Raw genomic sequence first — 18,434 nt, forward strand, 5'->3', positions numbered from 1 at the left:
TGTTTTAAAAAAATAAACTTCTAACCTGGTAATACTTCACTGCAAGAGATAACAGATCATATGATAATGTGTAAAGGATTTCTTTGTAAGATAGTAAAAACAAAACTCTGGAAATATACTATTAACTACTGAACTCTCTACTATTTAAATGCATTAATTTTAAGCATATTAATTCAATGAATTATTTTGTAAAAAGAAAACATACATCCAAGAAGTAAATGAAACAGAACTATTCAGGAAAAGTAGGTTAGAAGAGAAAGAGAAGAAATTGAGGTGGGGCAAAGTCATTGCTGACTTGTTTAGCCCTCCTCTGTGCCAGAGTACAAGCCTGCACAAAGGCATTTATTACCAGGCAAACACCAGTGACAAGTCCCTGTTGTTTAAGCTGCATAGGACCAGTGCTGTTTCTTGAAAACCTGTTCCTCATCTTCTAAATGTTGATCTTGCTGCTTAGTTGTGGTGGTACTAAATATTTCATTGCTTTTCTTTTTCTTCTGCGCCTAAATATTGGTGTTTTTTCTTCTTCACGTAAATATTTTTTCTTCTGCATCTAAATACTTTTCTTCTTCACTTAAATTTTTCTTCTGTGCCTAAAACTGTGCTTCTAGTTTTTTTCTTCTGCACCTTCACTTTTTAAAGCTCATGTTCAATAGGTATTGAACAGTTTGTCATATTTCTGATTTATCATAAGTATAAAGTCATGCTGTGTGTGTGTGTATATATATATATATACACACACATATAGCATCCATCATTTATCTTCAGAAATGTCTGTTTCCAGATATATGTATATTCAGTAGATGTAGGTGCTTTGTCTTGTCCTTTTAAGTCATTCTATGTGGGTGTAAACGATGAAGTCATGTAAGTACATACCATTCAAATCCTCTCCTCTTTGTTGCCTCATAAATAGTAGTAACAGGAATGCCATCAAAGAAATAGTCCATCTCTGTACTTTTATATGGCAGTAGAAATTTTTCAGAAGTTTGTATTATCTACTGTCTTTTAAAACTGGCAACAAGGAACTGCTTAAAAGTCTTAGCATCATTTAAGTATTTTTAAACTGGCAACAATGAACTGTTAGAAAGTCTTGGGATTTAATTAACATTTTTAAGGCTTTAGTGCCTGGTTTTAGATGATAACTTGCCAACAGGACCAAGAGTCAAATTTTTTGCTTACAGTCTGAATTAACATGAAAACTGAACCCTAGGAAAACAGAAGTCCATTTCTTCTGAAGTGTAATAGAGAAGGAAAATTAGATCATACTTCGGGGCTTTGTTCTGACTTTTCTCTTTATCGTGGATCCTACAGAACCTTTTCTCTTTATCGTGGATCCTACAGAACTATCAGTGTCATTGTGAGGGTTATCAGTAGCATACCTGGTGGTGCCTGTCACTTCAGTAGCGCTCTTTACAGTAGACTGCTCACCTGCCGATTTTGCTTTCTCAGCGTAGGCTGCTCTTATTGCAGATCTGTATTTGAATGTCGCTGACTTGTTTGTATAGTCAATAGGAAATACCCTGGAGCTGGGCCGCCTCCTCCAAGGGCTCACCAAGGGGCTGCAATAACCAGGCATGTTTTCCTCTGAAGTTTCAGAGACTAACCGAGGGTCCTCTTTCCCCTCCGAAGAAATGGTGGAGGGGCTCCCGGAAAACTTGAACAGATCTTGACTCTTTTGTGTAGACTTCTGGGAGGAGGACCTGAGGGTGTATTCAATCTCAGGCGGATCAGCCTTGTCAGATGGAGACTCCTGGGTGGATTTCAGAGAAAACCATGCAGTTGAGCTCTTTTCAGTTTTAGAACGTTTACTGTCACTAGAAGACAATTTCTCAAAGGAAGTCTCTGGTACCACATAAATTTCCTCATCAAAGACAGGTGAAGCAGGGCATTGGAGGCTTTCTTCCTCTTCCTCCCCCTCAACAGCTTTAATAAGGTTAACGTATGCCTGCACCCTTTCCTGGGCAGACAAATCTGCACGCTCCTTGAGTGGCAGATGCTTTTGGCTACAAGGAATGAATAAGTCTTCACTGGAAGAGAGAGAGGCACTGTGCTGCTCAAATTGTGTCACCTGTGTCAGTCTGTCTGAAAGTCTTTTATTTTCTTTTCTTAAATAATCCCTTTCTCTAGTGAGCCCAGCAATTACCTTCTCATTCTGCTTCTGCATGTCAAGAAATTCTTTATACAGAATATTTCGTAAGTCTTCATTACTTAGACAACGACTACATGTTTTGGCGCTTAGCTGCTCTCTCAGCCGACTAATGGTCTCTTTGAGGACTTTCTGTTGTTTAGTCAGCTCTCGAATTTTGGCCCGGAAGGCCAACTTTCGCTCCTCAGCCAAACGCTCCTTCCTCAAAGCCGTTAACTTTGTCTGTAAGTGGAGCAACTCTTTATCGTGTAGCTCCTTGAGAGTCAGCCAGGCTTTCTTAAAATCAGCAGATGGCAGATCACACACACTAAGCTGAGGATTCCTGAATGGCAATTTTGTATTGCCTCCCCTGCCGCGCCCACTCATCTTTCCAGCCTGCATGCTGTCTCACAAAAGGTCAGGACCGCTCACTGGCCCTACAGCGCCACCAACAAAATGGCCGAACTACCACGAACAAGCTCAAAGTCTTAAGTCCTTTTCAGGCCCCTCTGGGAGAGGGGTTTGGCGCCCTGCCCCCTCCCCAGGTGACTACAAGTTCACAAAATTAACTCAAAGTCCAAACTTTTGGGGTAGGAAGGAGATTACCACTTTTTTTGTGGCGGGAGAATCAGGCGGGAAGAGCACCACGTCCCTCACGACGCCGACGCCGACCACGAAGCACACACGACGAAGGAGACGCGGCAAGCGCAGTGCCTTCTGGGAGAGCGTTCTGGTGTTTTCTGAGGGAGAAGGAATCTGAAGGCAGAAAGGGGGGGTGGCGGCATGAGTGGCCTCCAGCCTGATGTGTTTTTTTTAAGTCTAATTATCTGAGTAACATTTTGTTCTTGAGGAATGGTATTTTTAATAATCTCATCGTATCATTCATCACAGTTTTTTAAAGTAACTAAGTAAAATAAACTTCTAACCATCGCACGCCCCCTACGTAACCAACATGGTGTGGTCCATCCCCAACTACAAGAAAGTCTAACTTGAATCATGTCCCCACTCTCGTGATACTTAGAACTTTAAAAATTTTATGGAAGGGTCTGCTGGCACCAGAAGCTGTATCACAGTAGGGCTGTCATTTTTAAAAGGAATAGAAAATGGCAGTAATATTTTTCTTCATTTAAGTCTCAACCAGTGGATGTGTTGCAAAAGTAAGACTATGAAAAATATGTAGAAGATGATTGCCTCAGAAATAGTTCCTATTAAATTATTACAATTTGTTTTATTCAGTGTTTCTTTTGCTGCAAATCCAAAGGCAGCACCTATGTGATGGTTTAAATCCACCAGCTGTTCCACAGGATGGGCAATCTTCTTCCACACAATTTACAGCCTAATGGTAGGTCAGCCATGAGACAGTGCTGACTTGATAGTCTTTTGAGTTTTTGAGTCATCATCTGACACAGCCAGGTTGTATTAGCACTTTTGTTATCAAAGTGTTATGATTTTGTTACAAAAACGGATTTATCCCAGTTTTGAGAAAAAATGAAATAAAGCACTAAAATGTAACCCCGAGTAGACATTAGAAATCCCATGAAAAGAAATTGGGGGGGGGCGTGGGGAACAAATAGGAAAGCTTAAAATTCACAAAGCTATAGAAGTCATAGTTCTAGATCTTGAGATTGATGCTTGAAATCTTTATAGATCATATTAAGTCTGAGTTTTTTCCATAAAGTCATTGAAGTAACAGTGTGGTCTCATTTTTTAATATACTGTTCAACTGCAAGTTAGTCTTTGTTACACAGTTATTTTCTATGATATTCAAAATACAAGTTATTGTGTAGACCTTCATAATTTATCATAGAAAGGGTAAGGAGAAAGGATAATTATCCATCTCTTCTCTAAAGCAGGAATTCTGAAATTTATTATTGTTGTGTTCACAAACCCTTTGTAAACTGGAAAAATGAACTGAACCACATCCTCAGAAAAATGTTCAATGTACACATCATCTTGTATAAAATTTTAGAGACTTAATTTAAAACCCTGGGCTTAAAATGAGACTTTCCTTTCTCTGTCTTCAGGAATGATATGAAGATTGAGAGATAAGCTTCCCAAGAAGGACATTTAAAATGTAAATAAAAAGAATTGTTGAAATAGAGAGAAGTACAGATTAAACATTTTTACGTTAATGTAAAACAGTGTCATTATTTGGGAGGTACAAGGGGAAAAGGCAGTATAGATAAAACAATATTGGCCACAACTTACTTGTTGAATTTATGATACTTGGGGATACTCTGTGCAATTTTCTATGATTATTTCAATATCTGAGACTTTTTTTATTCCATTTTTAGATACTCTTTTAACTTACTGGAATAAAGTGTCACCTCAGGAGCTCATAAACATTCTCATACTTCTAGAGTAAGTTATGTGAACTTTTTTCCCATAAACTTCCCTTTATTTGGGGGGCAGCTCAAATATGTTTCCAAATATATTTTCCCTTTTCTTTTTTTCAACAGCTTATTTGTGATAAATGTAAAGATTTTTATTTCCAAATTTGGTAGTATAGACAGAAGGGTTGACACAAATGTTCTTTACTTGTAGATAGAAAAACTAGCTAATAATAAACCACATTTACAGTCTAGCAGATTTCGTTCTGTGATCTCAAAAACTAGAAATGGCATCAGCTGTCCCAGTCATTCATTTGGAGCAGATGTTGACTTAGTGAGCAGCTTGACCAATTGGCATTTAGACTATGCATTTTTATACAGAGTTGTGTAATTCTTCCCACTTCAGAAGTGTGTGTATACACATACATACACACACGTGTACACTTGGAGGAAAGTCAATTTTGAAACTAGGAAGTTGTAAACTGTATGGTGAGCTCCATTTTCCCTTCATTATTCAAAGCTTGAAGAAAAATTGCTTGAATTCTATGAAACTTTTAACATAAAGTGTGTGTGTGTGTGTGTGTGTGTGTGTGTGTGTATGACTGTGCCAAAACGAAAAGAGGATTATCAGAGTAGTAATGCTTTATTAAAGTCTTGAAATTTTACAGAATACGTCAGTAGAGTAAATAGCCGTTTTTGAGATCGACAGAAATCTATTATAATTGTACTAGGTATTTACTGATGAAAATATTTGATGCTGAGAATTTGCTTTTAAAAATGCGGGATGTGACTAGACCAGGAAATCTGTTGGGGACAGAGGTTAAGCATTAACCTCTTAAAGGAATGCATATGGGTTTGTAATTGCTGCATCTCATTGTTGATGGGAATTTATTATTGTTGAAGCTGATTGATGATTGCGAGTTTGTTATTATATCCTCCCTACTTTTATATGCGCTTGAGATTCTCAATGATAACCAAGTGCCTTAATATCATTACAGAAAATACTACATTGGCCCCAATTTTTAAGACTTAATAACTTTTCCAGTTATTAATGATGATGGTAGAGACCTGTATATTATGTGTTACAGAGGATGGTTTGCATTGGTAGTTGTTTTTTTAAAAAAAATATGGCTTTAAAATCATAAGTATATTTTTCTGGTGCAAATGCAATTATAGCAAATAAATGCAAGATGTAATATGACAAACTTGCCAGTGGTGTTAAGATGTTTCTTCATGTATACCAAAGCATATTGGGCTTGAATAGGTCACTGTAACTCAGAATTCATCAAATATTAGTTATTAAATTGTAGGGTGTGATAATATATTATTAACTTGCTATTATTTCTTTTTTTTCTAGAGTATGTTTGTTTCACTTTAGATATATGGGGAAAAGAAACATAGCAAGGTAATTTCCATAGCACTACAATTCCACCTTACCTTTTTTCCCAACAGAGGGCAGTCTTAACCGTGCCATATAAAACGAGGAAATCAACGTATAAACATTTCATTAAAATTGTTCACAATTTTGCAGAAACGGTCAGCAAACTAATATTGGTATTTTATTAGCATGTCCCCAAACAGTAAAGATTAAATGAAACCAATGCATACTTGACCTTTTTTTTTTTCTTTTTATATTTTTCTAAGAAGTAATGGTTAGACTGATAGGCAGAGTTCCTCTCTTGTCTGATCTCATTAATTCTGGAACAGACTTTTGTCTTCTCTGGAGATAAAAGAAAGGGCAAGATCCATAGGAAGGCAGAAAATTATAAAATGGCAACTGTGAGGTTGTAAACGTTAGCAATACTTCAATCAGTTACTCTGGTAAATAGAAATTCCCAGCAGTAATTGGGAGATGCATTATATATATATAATTTATTCTTTTTTGCCATTTAAGGTTTTTAGTAATTATTGCCTAAAGAAGTGTTTGAGGGACCCTAAGACAAAGATTAGGAAGCTCTGGTGGCCCTAGTGGTAAGAAGCTGCACTGCAAACCCAGAAGGCACACGGTTCAAGTCCACCAGCTCCTCTGCAGAAAAAGGATGGACAATCTCCTGTGCAATTTAACTGCCTCTGAAAACCCTCCAGAGAGTCAGCTATGGGTCGACTCCAACTTGAGGGCACACAACAAGAAGATAAATGTTACTAAAAAAAAATAACGAAAATAAAACAACTAAATAAAGTTGTTGCAGTAGTTGACTTTCAAAGTTCATATACTTTTTTTTTTTTTTAGGTAGAGTTACTAAAGCAACTCAAATACAGTATTGTTGCTAAGTTAAATTCTGTGACACTTCCCCAAAATTAAAGAGATTAAATGGGATTTCATGCTTTGCCTCTGGAACATCCCAGAACATAGTAGATGGTTGAGAGGAAGAGGATTAGAACTTGCACTTTCTTCCCGTACATCTTGGAGCCAGTGTGGGCATTGCCACCATGAGCTTTAACTGCTAGGATTCTGCTGTCTCGCTATGTTTACCAGAGGATAGGTAAACTCTTCTGCATCATGTAAGAACCAACTGTGATATTTTAAAATGGAATCTTAATAAAGAGAAGTGCAAAAATATTAAAAATGGGCATGTTTACAGAGCAGAAATTTCTGATCCAAATTTAACTCAAGTCCAGATGAGTCTGGCCACCTGTTCTGAACATTTAACTGTGGGCTACACAAGCCCACACACACAATCATACCCTTCCATTTCCAAACGTTCCTGCACATTTAACTCTCAGACACACACACACTTCCAAATTGAACATCCCTCTCACTATCTTCTCTGATAATTGCCCCACCTCACGTTCTGTAAAACGTCTGAAGCGTATTGGAATCCTGACCACTTAACTCTGATGCTCTTAAGAAGGAGGGAAATGGCAAGTCCTAAGTTCCTTAAACATGTTCTTAAAAGCAACTTGAAGATGCAGTAAAGCTTTATACCATTCTCAGTGATAATTCTTTTAATTCAGGTAGTCATTGGAGAAAGTTGAGCACAAAATCCTACTTTTTTTTTTTTTTTTTTTGCTTAGAAAGATTCTGAGGTGCATTATTGGAGCATTCCACTTCTTAACTTTCATGTCTGTCTCAGGGTGCATGATGCCTGGCTATCTAAGCACTTTGGAATAGACCGGAAGTCACAAACCATGCCAGCCCTTCGGAACAGATCAGGAGTAATGCAAGCCCGGCTTCAGCACCTAAGCAGCCTAGAGAGTTCATTTACGCTTAATCACAGTAAGTAAAAATGTGTGCAAAGTACCCATTGTTGTTGTTGTTATGTGCCATCGAGTCACCTGTGACTCATAGCAACCCTATATACAATAGCTCTTTATTTTGCCCTAATCCTGGGCCAGTCTCTGACTCTAACTGACCCAGTTATCTTGTCAGTCCCTCCCATCTGGGGTCTTCCTCTCCTGCTCTGTCCTTCCACCTTTCTGAGCATGATGTCCTTCTCCAAGGACTTGTCCCTTCTGGCAACATGCCTAAAGTATGTGAGACAGAGCTTCAAAATCCTAACCTCCAAGGAGAATCTTGGTTTCACTCTCTCTAGGACATTTATTTTCTTGACAGTCCATGGTATGTTCAATTTTCTTCTCCATCACCATAGTTCAAAGGCATCAATTCTTCTTCTCTCATCCTTAGTCATTGTCTAGCTCTTTGATGCAAAGCAAGTGATCATGTAATTGTGAAGACTATGAATTGGATCAAGTACACCTTAGTCTCTAGACTGACATCATTACTCTTTTGGCACTTTAGAGAGGTCTTTGACAGCAGACATCCCCAGTGCACTTCATCTTAACCTTACAGATGGTCTTGCCTGAATCACTAATATGACTGAAATTATTCCTGGGTATATTTTTATATCTCTGCTACATTGTTATATAAAATAATTTTAGCCTGTGTGAATATGTAACAACACATGAATGGATTTTTCAACTATTATAGGTAATAGTTTTTCCTTAGTTCAGTATTGTAGATTATTTTCATTAAATTGCTGTTTTCTTCACTATTTAAGATCAAGATTTCTTCATTCCTACTGTTAAAGTCTAATGCAAATAATGGCATACTTAATAATATCTAATATATTTATTCATGTAATGAGCTAACTACAGAACTTAATTTTAAATACTGTTTTGTCAAATGTGTATGTCAGTTAGGTTGCAGTCTTGTAAAGGCATATAGGACAAGGGAGGAGAAGTTCTTTTTTGATGCTCTCAAGTACAGTTCATAACAATCTTATGAACAACAGATTTGAACCCTTTCCTATCCTGTGCCATTCTCATCTGTGAGACACTTGAGCCCATTGCTGCAGCCACTGGATCAGTCCATCTCATTGAAGGTCTTCCTCTCTTTCACTTTCCAAGTGTGATGTCCCTTTCCAAAGAATAGCCCATCCTAACCACATGCCCAAAATATATGAGACGAAGCTTTGCCTCGCCATCCTTGCCTCCCAGGAGCCCTCTAGCAGAATTTTTCCAAAATATATCTGTGCTTTTGGCAACCCATGAGGTATTCAGTACTGCTCAACACCACAGCTCAAAGACATCAGTTTGTGTCCTGTCATTCTGATTCATTGTCCAACTGTTAGATGTGTAACTAGAAAGTTATATAAATGGAAGGTATCTTCTTAAAAGCAAATATTATTAAGAACTCAAAGGGTAATAAAACATTACTTCCACAAAGTGTTCTACAGTTCACAGATAGGGAAGCCAGCAAAATTGCCTTTGTAGAAGAGAGAAATAGCAAAAATTACATCCTAACTTAATAGATTCTGGATCTTAGTAAAAAGAAAACAAGTTTTACAACTTTCAGTTTTGTCCCTATAAAAGTATAATGAATCAGTTGGCCCAAATGCCTTATGTTTTTTAAAATTAAAAAGAAATAAGCCTTGTAGCTTTGGCTTATTGTATGTTGTTAGCTGCTGCCAATGCCTCATACTCATGGTGACCTCCAGGATATTGGACCACTGTGAACCATAGGGTTTTCATTGGCTGGGTTTTTGTTTTGTTGGGTTTTTTGTGTTTTGGGTTTTTTTTAATTCGATTGCCAGGTGTTTCTTTCTATTCTAGATTCTCAGCTCAACCTTGTTCAAGTATCATAGGAACACATAAACACACCTCCTGGTAAATACATTAACAGAGGCTTTGACTTATGTTTCCCACATAAAGAGCAAAACACTTCTGCCTACCTACACACAGATATATCTTGAAACACAAAAAACAAACTCATTGCCATCAAGGTGGAACCAACTTGTAACTGAGCTTCCAGGGGGCTTTTGGAGGCTATAAATTACCTTGGAGGAGACTGTCCATCTTACTCCCATGGAGTGACTGATACAGTTAAACCACCACCAAGTTGTGGCCTTTGTGTTAGTGAGCAGCTCTCTACTGTATGTATGTGGTATCACTTGAAATTTTGTAACCTCTAATTTTTCACGTGTAATTTGTGGCACAATCTAAAATTCTTCACACATTATTTTCTAGTTGCATTACTGTGGGTTTATAACAGAAATCTTATCTCCCCAAAAGTGGTGCTACAGAGCTGTTTGATACAGAGCTCAAGTGAAAATTAAAGGATGGATTGATGATCTTTTCCATTAAAGAATTGAGACTTGGGAATTTTGTTAGGGCTATGGGTATTGAGAGCCTGGTTTCTTCTTATTTGTCTTTTTGGGGACCTTTGGGGGAAAATATTCCAAGTGTTACAAGAATCTCTATTGGGTCAAACAAAGTTTTGGTTTTTTCCTTACTGTATTTAATTTGGATGAAAATTTACAAATCGGTGCATTTTGTGTTTTTATTTACTCCTTTCTAGACATTTTCTTTTGTAACATTAATTATAATTGCTTAATGTAATTAGTTCATTACATTGTCTAATCAAACTATTAGGGACCTCTAATGGCCTAGAGGTAAGAAGCTGTGCTATAATCCTAAAGGCACACAATTCGAACCCACCAGCTGCTTTGTGGGAGAAGGATGGACAGTCTCCTTCCAAGCAATTTATTGCCTTTGAAAACCCATTGGAGGGTCAGCTATGAATAAGTTCCAACTCAAATGCACACAACTATAAACAACAATCAAACTATTATTGTCTATTGCCTTTCCCTTCACCCAGCTTACCTATTTATGATTTTTTACTTCCTTCTTCCTTCCTTCTCATCCCTGTTTATGCTCTAAGATTGATTCTACCTTCTCTTAGCTTTTTATATTCATGATCGTGTGCTTTAATTGTCCTTTTGTGACTGACTGATGTCACTCAGCATTGTTTTAAGTTCATTCATACTGTGCAGTATTTGACAATTTCTTTGGTCTTTTTTTACTGATGTATATTATCCCACTGTGTGAAGTTTTAACTTGCTAATTTTTTTAAAAAAAATTTTTAATCCTAGGTTCAACAACAACGGAAGCAGACATTTTCCACCAGGCACTTCTAGAAGGCAATACTGCTACGGAAGTTTCCCTCACAGTCCTAGATACCATATCTTTTTTCACTCAGTGCTTTAAGGTAAAAACAGTTAGAAATCCAGAATTAATTAGACAAAGGCAGCATAAGAATTTGGATGGCAGAACTGTTTGGACACTGAGACCTTGGAACATCCATCACTTGTCCCAGCCATAAAGTAAAATAGTTGAAACAATCAGTTTGCCTTTAAGCTCCCTTATACCTCTTAGGGAGCACTGGTGGCTTAGTGGTAAGGAATTGCACTGATAACCCAAAGGCATGAGGTTCAAATCCACATCCACCAGTTCTGCAGGAGAAAGATGCACTGTCTCCTCTCCTGTGATTCACAGCCTCTGAAAACCCACCAGAGTATAAGCTATGGGTCAGTTCCGATTTGACAGTACTTAACAATAACTGCCTCTTGAAGGCTATTCTCTTATTTTCTTGTGTAAGAGCAGTTCTTTCATACATGATGAAAATATCCAGTCATTTTTAGCTCTAAACTTGACTGGATCAGCTTGTACCAGATCCCCATTCTGATGAACAAAATATCTTGTCAGGTTAACATGATGTCCAGACAGGCTGATTGATTGTCTATGAGTGTTTTTTCTCAGATGTTTATTTCTCCACATGAGTCATCATTGCTATAATGAAAAAAAGAAGGTGAAAACAGTAATCGTGTAGGATTGTTGATGAGAGTACAAGAAGATCATGCACATGAAAGGGCTTTGAAAAGTGAAGACTGTGTGGTTATAGTGCAGTGACATTCACAGGAGAACTCAAAGGTGGAAAAACCGAGTTTGCTTTTGCCTCAGTTACACACGTAATTTCTTCTCCCTTCTTATAGTAATTCAATTGATTGCCTTAGCCCTCCAGATTTGCTATGGAAACCTGGCTCATGTTTTCCAAAGATAAGGGAAAATCAGATTAGTTACTAATAAAAATTAGGCTTGCAGAGTCTCTTTATGAAGCTTGTTCCAATTAAAATGCAACATGAGTTCATTTTTTCCCTACTCTAAATAAACAAAGAAAGGCATTTGGTCTTGTAGTTTGCATCCTGCTCCTTAGAACATACTATTTATGAATTTACCAAGCATTTATAAACCTGTTAGTATATGTCAAAGAGCCCTGGTACTATATAGCACATAACCAGGCTGTTTAACTGAAAAGTTAGCAGTTTGAATTCAGCAGCTGCTCCAAGGGAAAAAAGCAAGCCATTTCCGGTAAAGATGTACAGCCTCAGAAACCTGATGGCATGTTGCTGTGGACTGGTACTCACTCAATGGCAGTGGGTTTTAGTGCATACGAAACACTGTCTTAAGTGTGATACCTTTGGGGAGCACGAATTGCAAAACATTTATCTTATTTATCTAGTGCTGCTATAAAAGAAATACCACAAGTGGGTGACTTTAACAAACAGAAATTTACTCTCTCACAGTTGGGAGGTTAGGAATCTGAATTCAAGACACCAACTGAAAGGGAAAGCCTTCTTTTTCTCTTGGCTCTGGATGAAAGTCCTTATCTCCTATAAACATCTATGAGCTTTGCAGTCTTTGGAGATTTCCATGTCTTAGCACCTTCTGTTCTTCTTGGTTGTAGGAGGTTCTCAGTTAAGGGACCCCGGGTCCAAAAGTGCATTTCTTTTTTTGTTGCTGTAAGGTCCCTCACTAAGTTTGCCACATTACCATATCAAGGTTAGGATTTAGGACACACAAAATGGAAGATAATTCTATGAGTTCACAAAAGAGGAGGCAACTAAACAAAACTGCATTATCATGGCCTCATATTTGGGGATACATAATTTATTCCATGATACGGCCTAATTGCTAGCTGGAATGGTAATTAAAAACCACCCAAAATGTACCTCAAAAGACTGACCTAGCAACTTGCTTCCAAAAAGCCACAGTCTTGAAAACTCTATGGAGATATTTTCATTTACACAGAAGGATCAGAGTCAGAATCAATTGAATGGCAAGTAGCAACAGCATACTAAGTGCCTTACAAATAGGAACTTAATGGGTTTTTTTCATTGTTGGGACTAAGGAGTGACTACCACTGGGCACAAAGGTTGTTTTTGAGGTGATTGACGTGATCTATATAGTTGGGTTGTGATGGTTGCACAACACTGTAGAAATTTACAAAAGATAATTGAACAGGCAGATTTTGTTATGTAACTTATACTCCAAGAAAGCTATTAAAATAGATGTATAAATGCTTTCTCAAGCCTTCTAATTGCCAAATTGTTGCCATTGCTATTTAAAATGAAACTGAGACTTACAGAGAGGTCAATATCATATTATCTGGTCACTTATCAAAAGGGTCCCTGCTTCTAACTGTGCTATCTTATGTGTGCAATTAAGGAAGATCTGGAAAAAAATTCATGCCATTGAAATGTTCCTACTGTCATGGTCATGTACCATTACATCTGTCACAATTTGCTTATTGTTTTGATCATTTGCCATCTTTTGTGTGTCTGTTTTTACACTTTTGTAACATGATGATTAGCTTCTTGAGGGATAATATGGCAAATATAAGAGGCAACACATGAAACAGATTTACAAATTAATGTAGTTAACCCAGTGCTTGGGGGAGGAATGTATCCCAAATCAGTGAATATTTATGAACATCTTTTTGCTTCCCATGGGTTTGTCTTTATGAAGTGGTGGCGGTGGTGTGTACCTTCAAGTTGGAATGAACCCATAGCTGAACCTGCGGCAGGTTTTTATAGGCAATTAATTGCAGGGGAGAAGATTGCTCACCCTTCTCCCGTGGAGTTGCTGGTGACCTCAAACCAGGTGCCTCTGGGATTGCAGTGCAACTTCTTGCCACTCTCTCCACTCACCAAAACAAAAACCCCAAATCAAAAGTGATCATATTCTGGAACTGCCCCCCTGGGGTTTCCAAGTCTGTAACCTTTTGTAGAAGCCTGTAGCGTGTATGGTGGGTTCAAACCACCTAATGTTTGGTTAGCAGTTGGCCATTTTATCCACAGTGACCTCAGAAGTCCTTTTTTCTATTCACCACCAAAGGATCAAGCATGTCTTACTTTAATTATATTTTTAAATAATCCTTTTTTTGTAACAGGATTGATAATATTTATCTCTTTCTCAGAGAAGTAAAAAGTATGAGTGCCTTATATCTATTTTGAGTATACTGATTTCTTAACTGAAAAGTAGTGTGGTTAGACTTCTATTATAAGAAGAAAATATTCTTCTAATGATAGAACTGTGTTTGTTGAGTACATTGGAACAGGTGTTTGAATTTTTCCCCCTGACTGTTTAAAATGACGGAACTAAATATTCTAGATTAGGTTTATAGAGCAGTTTAAGATTTCCAGATTGAAAACTGACCTTCCAAACAGTCATTTGATAAATAGATATTGATGAATTCTGTTTTCTCACAGTGTACCTGGGGAAAGGTAGGGGAGAATGGATAAGCTTTTTGTGAAAAATGTTTTGTTTTTCATGTTTTGTAGAGCCAGCTTTTAAATAATGATGGCCACAACCCATTAATGAAAAAAGTATTTGATATTCATCTTGCCTTTCTTAAAAATGGACAGTCTGAAGTGTCACTAAAACATGTTTTTGCCTCACTGAGAGCTTTCATTAGTAAGGTAAGGAGATAAGTTTTCTATCTGCTAATGGGCTTCACTTCAGGACAAAAAAAGAAGGAAAAAGGAAAAAGAAAATTGTGATATGACATCTACGAACCTCAATTAAGAAAGCTTTTTTATATTGCCTATGTAAATACATACATACAGAATAACAAAATACACAGAAAGGGCCTAGTCCTGACCAAGAATCTTCTAAAATCAAAAAACAAGGTTTTATTTTTACTTTGACATACTTTCTCTGTTTCAGTTAGGCCTTTTGAAGAGTGCTATTATCCATCCTTCTTTCTTTTATTTGAAGGTAATTTCACAAATCATCCTGGTTTTTAATTCAATCATTCATGCATATTCCATTTTATAACACTATAATTATCATTTCGTTCACTCATTCATTACTCCTTTTTGTAAAATGAATTACTATAATTCATTATCATTCCTGATCAATATAGATTGCCTTTATTTTCAAATTATCACCGTTACCAATTTTTTCTGTTTGAATCCTCTTTATTACATGACAGAAGATATGTAAGCTGTTAGTAAGAGTCTTACAAGCATCTTCAAAGTAGAAGTGAAGTTTAATAACTTCAGGGCCTTGTATAATATCTTCTTGGGAGGTGCTCAGTATATATTCAAATGAATGAATCCTGTCTGTCCAAGCTAATTGAGCCTCAAAGTCCTAAATTTCCAGACGACTACTTTTTCAAACAGCAACCTCACAGTTCAGTTGACTTCGTTGAAGAGTACCTTATGACTGAAGCAGACAGCAAAGATTTATTTCTTTCTCCTTTGATTTTGATAACTTTAAAATTGAAGAGTAAACATAATAAACCAAAATAGAGTGAAGATTTTGGAAAAGCAAAGTACAAGCCTTCCACTCTGCTTTGTATAATTCCAACAGAATAAAGAAATTTGTGTAATAGGGAAGCTAAACATGGAGGTCTTTGTTGACATTATTTGTACAGTAGCCTATTACATTTAACTGATAACAGGAATTAGGTGAATTTGAAGCCTGTTGTGTTTTAATTTTTAATGGAATTCTTTACTAAAATTTGTGACCAAAGAAAGATTGGGGAAAACAGTTCTATGCAAGCGTGTTACAAGAAGCTAAGAGAGGGATCCAGAAATAATTTAACAAATTTGTGATGGGCTAGTGGCAAGAAGCTGTGCTGTAATCCCAAAAGCAAGCAGTTTGAGGCCACCAGCTGCTCTGTGGAAGAAGGATGTGCATTGGCCTCCCATGTGATTAACTGCCTCTGGAAACCTGCTGGAAGGTCGGTTTCAACTTGATGGTACACAACAATAGTACTATTAGACATCTTGTGGTGGTGGTGGTGGTGGTGTTGATTGCCGTCGAGTTGAGCACGATTCATAATGACCCTATGAACAAAAGACCTGAAGCCTTTCTATAACCATCAACATTTATCAAAGTTCATAGAGTTTCCAGAGGCATATTGTTTAGAAAGTGGATACCACTCCTTCCAAATTAGACACCTAGTTAGTGATAATAGGTCCTATGGACTTCTTGTCCACTAGAGGGAGACAGAGGCAGACACACACACACACACACATACACAAGAGGTACTTGTTTATAGACCTGAGTGGGAAAATGTTAACGCTTTGCTTTAGTGGGAAAAGCACATGAATAATTATCAAGTATCCCCTTTTCAAGACTGAAGAATCCCCTTGAACAAAATCATGGAAAGATGACCCAGTCAACAACTGCAAGTCTTTCTGGAGCGCAGGAGCTCACATTTAGCAGGAATTCAGCAATAGGTGGAGACGGGAGAGATAAACGGGGACAGAGCCATCATCACTTATCTTTAGAGTTTGGCTTCATTATTTAAAGGCCCAGAAGCTGTGGAAAGATTTTCACTAGGGAAGCAACACAACTAGCTTTGTATTGAGAGAGAACTAGGGTGAACAACAGTTGATAAATTAGGGGCATGACCAAAAACTAAGGAGACCAGTAAGATGATTTGTTGCAAAAAGCTGTATAAGAGATGATGGCCTATTAAAGTAGTGACAGTGGAGATGGAAAGTAAAAGACACGCGTGAGACATATTAATGAGATAAAATTGATAGGATTTGGAGTGGGCACTGTTGTACAGTAGTTGCTGTTGTTAAGTATTATAGAGTTGGAACTGACACATAGCTGAGCCTCTGGCAGGTTTTCAGAGGCAGTTAATCTCATGGGAGGAGGTTGTTCATCCTTCTCCAATGGAGCACCTGGTAGATTTGAACCATGTGTCTTTGGTATTGCAGTGCAGCTACTTGCCACTATGCTGCTAGAGCTCCCTATTAAGGGGGTGGAAATACTATGTTTGGGGTAAAGAGTCATAACTTCTGTTTTGTAGACCTGTTGAATTTGAAGCGTCTTATAAGACATCCAGTTAGGGTTGATGATTCAGCAGCTACGTATGTGTGTGCTTTTGTTTACATATTTACATACAGATATATACACAGAACATATACATGCATGTGTGGGTGTGTAGAGAAATCTGGGTCAGAAAACTAGACTTCTCATCAAGGTCCATTCATTCATATTGTATCTGTTGGGCACCTACTCAACTTGGCACTGTCCTGGATATATAATGATGGAAGTAGAGAACATAACCTCTTACTTCATGAAGTGTTAAGTCTAGTTGAAGACGACAGAAAATAAACAAGCAAATAATTTGTAATTGGGACAAGGTCTAGAAAAGAAACAGGGTATATGATGATTTGTGGAGGATCTGTAACCTTAGATCAGTATGTCACTTTTAAGTGATAATTGAAATATAAAAAGGGGACAACCTTACAGAGATCTGAAGGAAAAAACATTTTTGAGAGAATGCAAAAGATCTTGCCATTGAGTTGGTTCCAGTTCATAGCAACTCTCCATCAAGGGTGTAAATCTTAACAAGAGGAAATTTCCATTTTTCTCTCCCATGGATTCAAAAAATGATTGTGGGCACACTGTATCAGCGGATGTAGAGCGCATCCCAGATAGAGGGACATGCGTATAGAAAAGATCCAGAGTTGAGAAAGATCTTCCTATACTCTCGGAACTGAAAGGTCAGCTTTGGTAGGGCCTTGCAAGGTAAGCGATCATCAGTATATAAGTGGTGGTTGAAATCAAGGGAGTGGTGGAGTTTCTCTTGAGAATATGTACACGAAGAACAAAAAGAGCTCAAGTTTAAAGCATTGGAGAAAAACAACATAGAAAGGGTTTGAAGAGGAATCTGTGGAGCAGATGTGAAGTAGTCCAAAAGCAAGAAAGAAGACTATTATAGAAGTCAAGGAAGAAAGGAGCTTCAACGTTGTCATGCCTATATAAAATGATCAAATAAGGGGGCCGGAAGAGTTCATTGGAATTAGCGAGCCACAGGTCATCATTGCCATTTTCTGCTCCAAAAAGAGGAGGAGGTGAAAAAGCTTGCTACAGTCAGTGGCTTAATTACTGTAGTAGTATTGTTCTATCCTCCATTATACTTTTATGTTCATACTAGTGTCTTGCCCAGTAAGACTTGATTTAATCTGGTGAAACTCTTGAAGATATGTCCCAGTTGTCTATCAGAAAGCATTTATTAAACGTTCATTATGTGCATAGCATTGCACTTGACATGAAGGTGAGATAATGAGAAGGTCAGTTCCTATTAGTGGGTTTCAATTATAGAAATAATCTTGGGAAGGGTGTGCCTCCAACTTCACCCTCCCTGGAAAACATCCATTGTGTTAACTGTGAAGCATCTTGCTACTTGCCTAGACCTGTGAGCGTGGCAGAGATGGTAACAAAGCTTTGTTACATGTATAATTTATGTTCACTGAGCAGAATAAAGACATTCTTAAACTAACAGGCCCATGTGGCTGTTTAGAGGATGAGTGAAGGTCACTACTCTTTCTATGCCAAAATAAATATTACATGTGAGAAGATGTGCCTATACCCCATTTTACCCCCCAAAAAGATCA

The 18,434-nt window shown here is 37.6% G+C and overlaps 1 protein-coding gene across 1 annotated transcript in view; it reads left to right on the forward strand.

Annotated features, from left to right (window-relative positions):
* The window catches only part of DOCK11 (dedicator of cytokinesis 11), a 241,697-nt gene that overhangs the window by 178,437 nt on the left and 44,826 nt on the right, over positions 1 to 18,434 (forward strand). Inside the window, exons 36-40 of the mRNA XM_006893767.1 lie at positions 4,417 to 4,483; positions 5,810 to 5,857; positions 7,527 to 7,669; positions 10,824 to 10,939; positions 14,352 to 14,489. Coding sequence (XP_006893829.1) covers positions 4,417 to 4,483; positions 5,810 to 5,857; positions 7,527 to 7,669; positions 10,824 to 10,939; positions 14,352 to 14,489 — 512 coding nt within the window. The remainder of the gene's footprint in view (positions 1 to 4,416; positions 4,484 to 5,809; positions 5,858 to 7,526; positions 7,670 to 10,823; positions 10,940 to 14,351; positions 14,490 to 18,434) is intronic.

Source organism: Elephantulus edwardii, unplaced genomic scaffold (genome assembly GCF_000299155.1).
Source record: "Elephantulus edwardii isolate Elephantulus edwardi_28Jun2011 unplaced genomic scaffold, EleEdw1.0 scaffold00131, whole genome shotgun sequence".
Classification (NCBI taxonomy): Eukaryota; Metazoa; Chordata; class Mammalia; order Macroscelidea; family Macroscelididae; genus Elephantulus; species Elephantulus edwardii.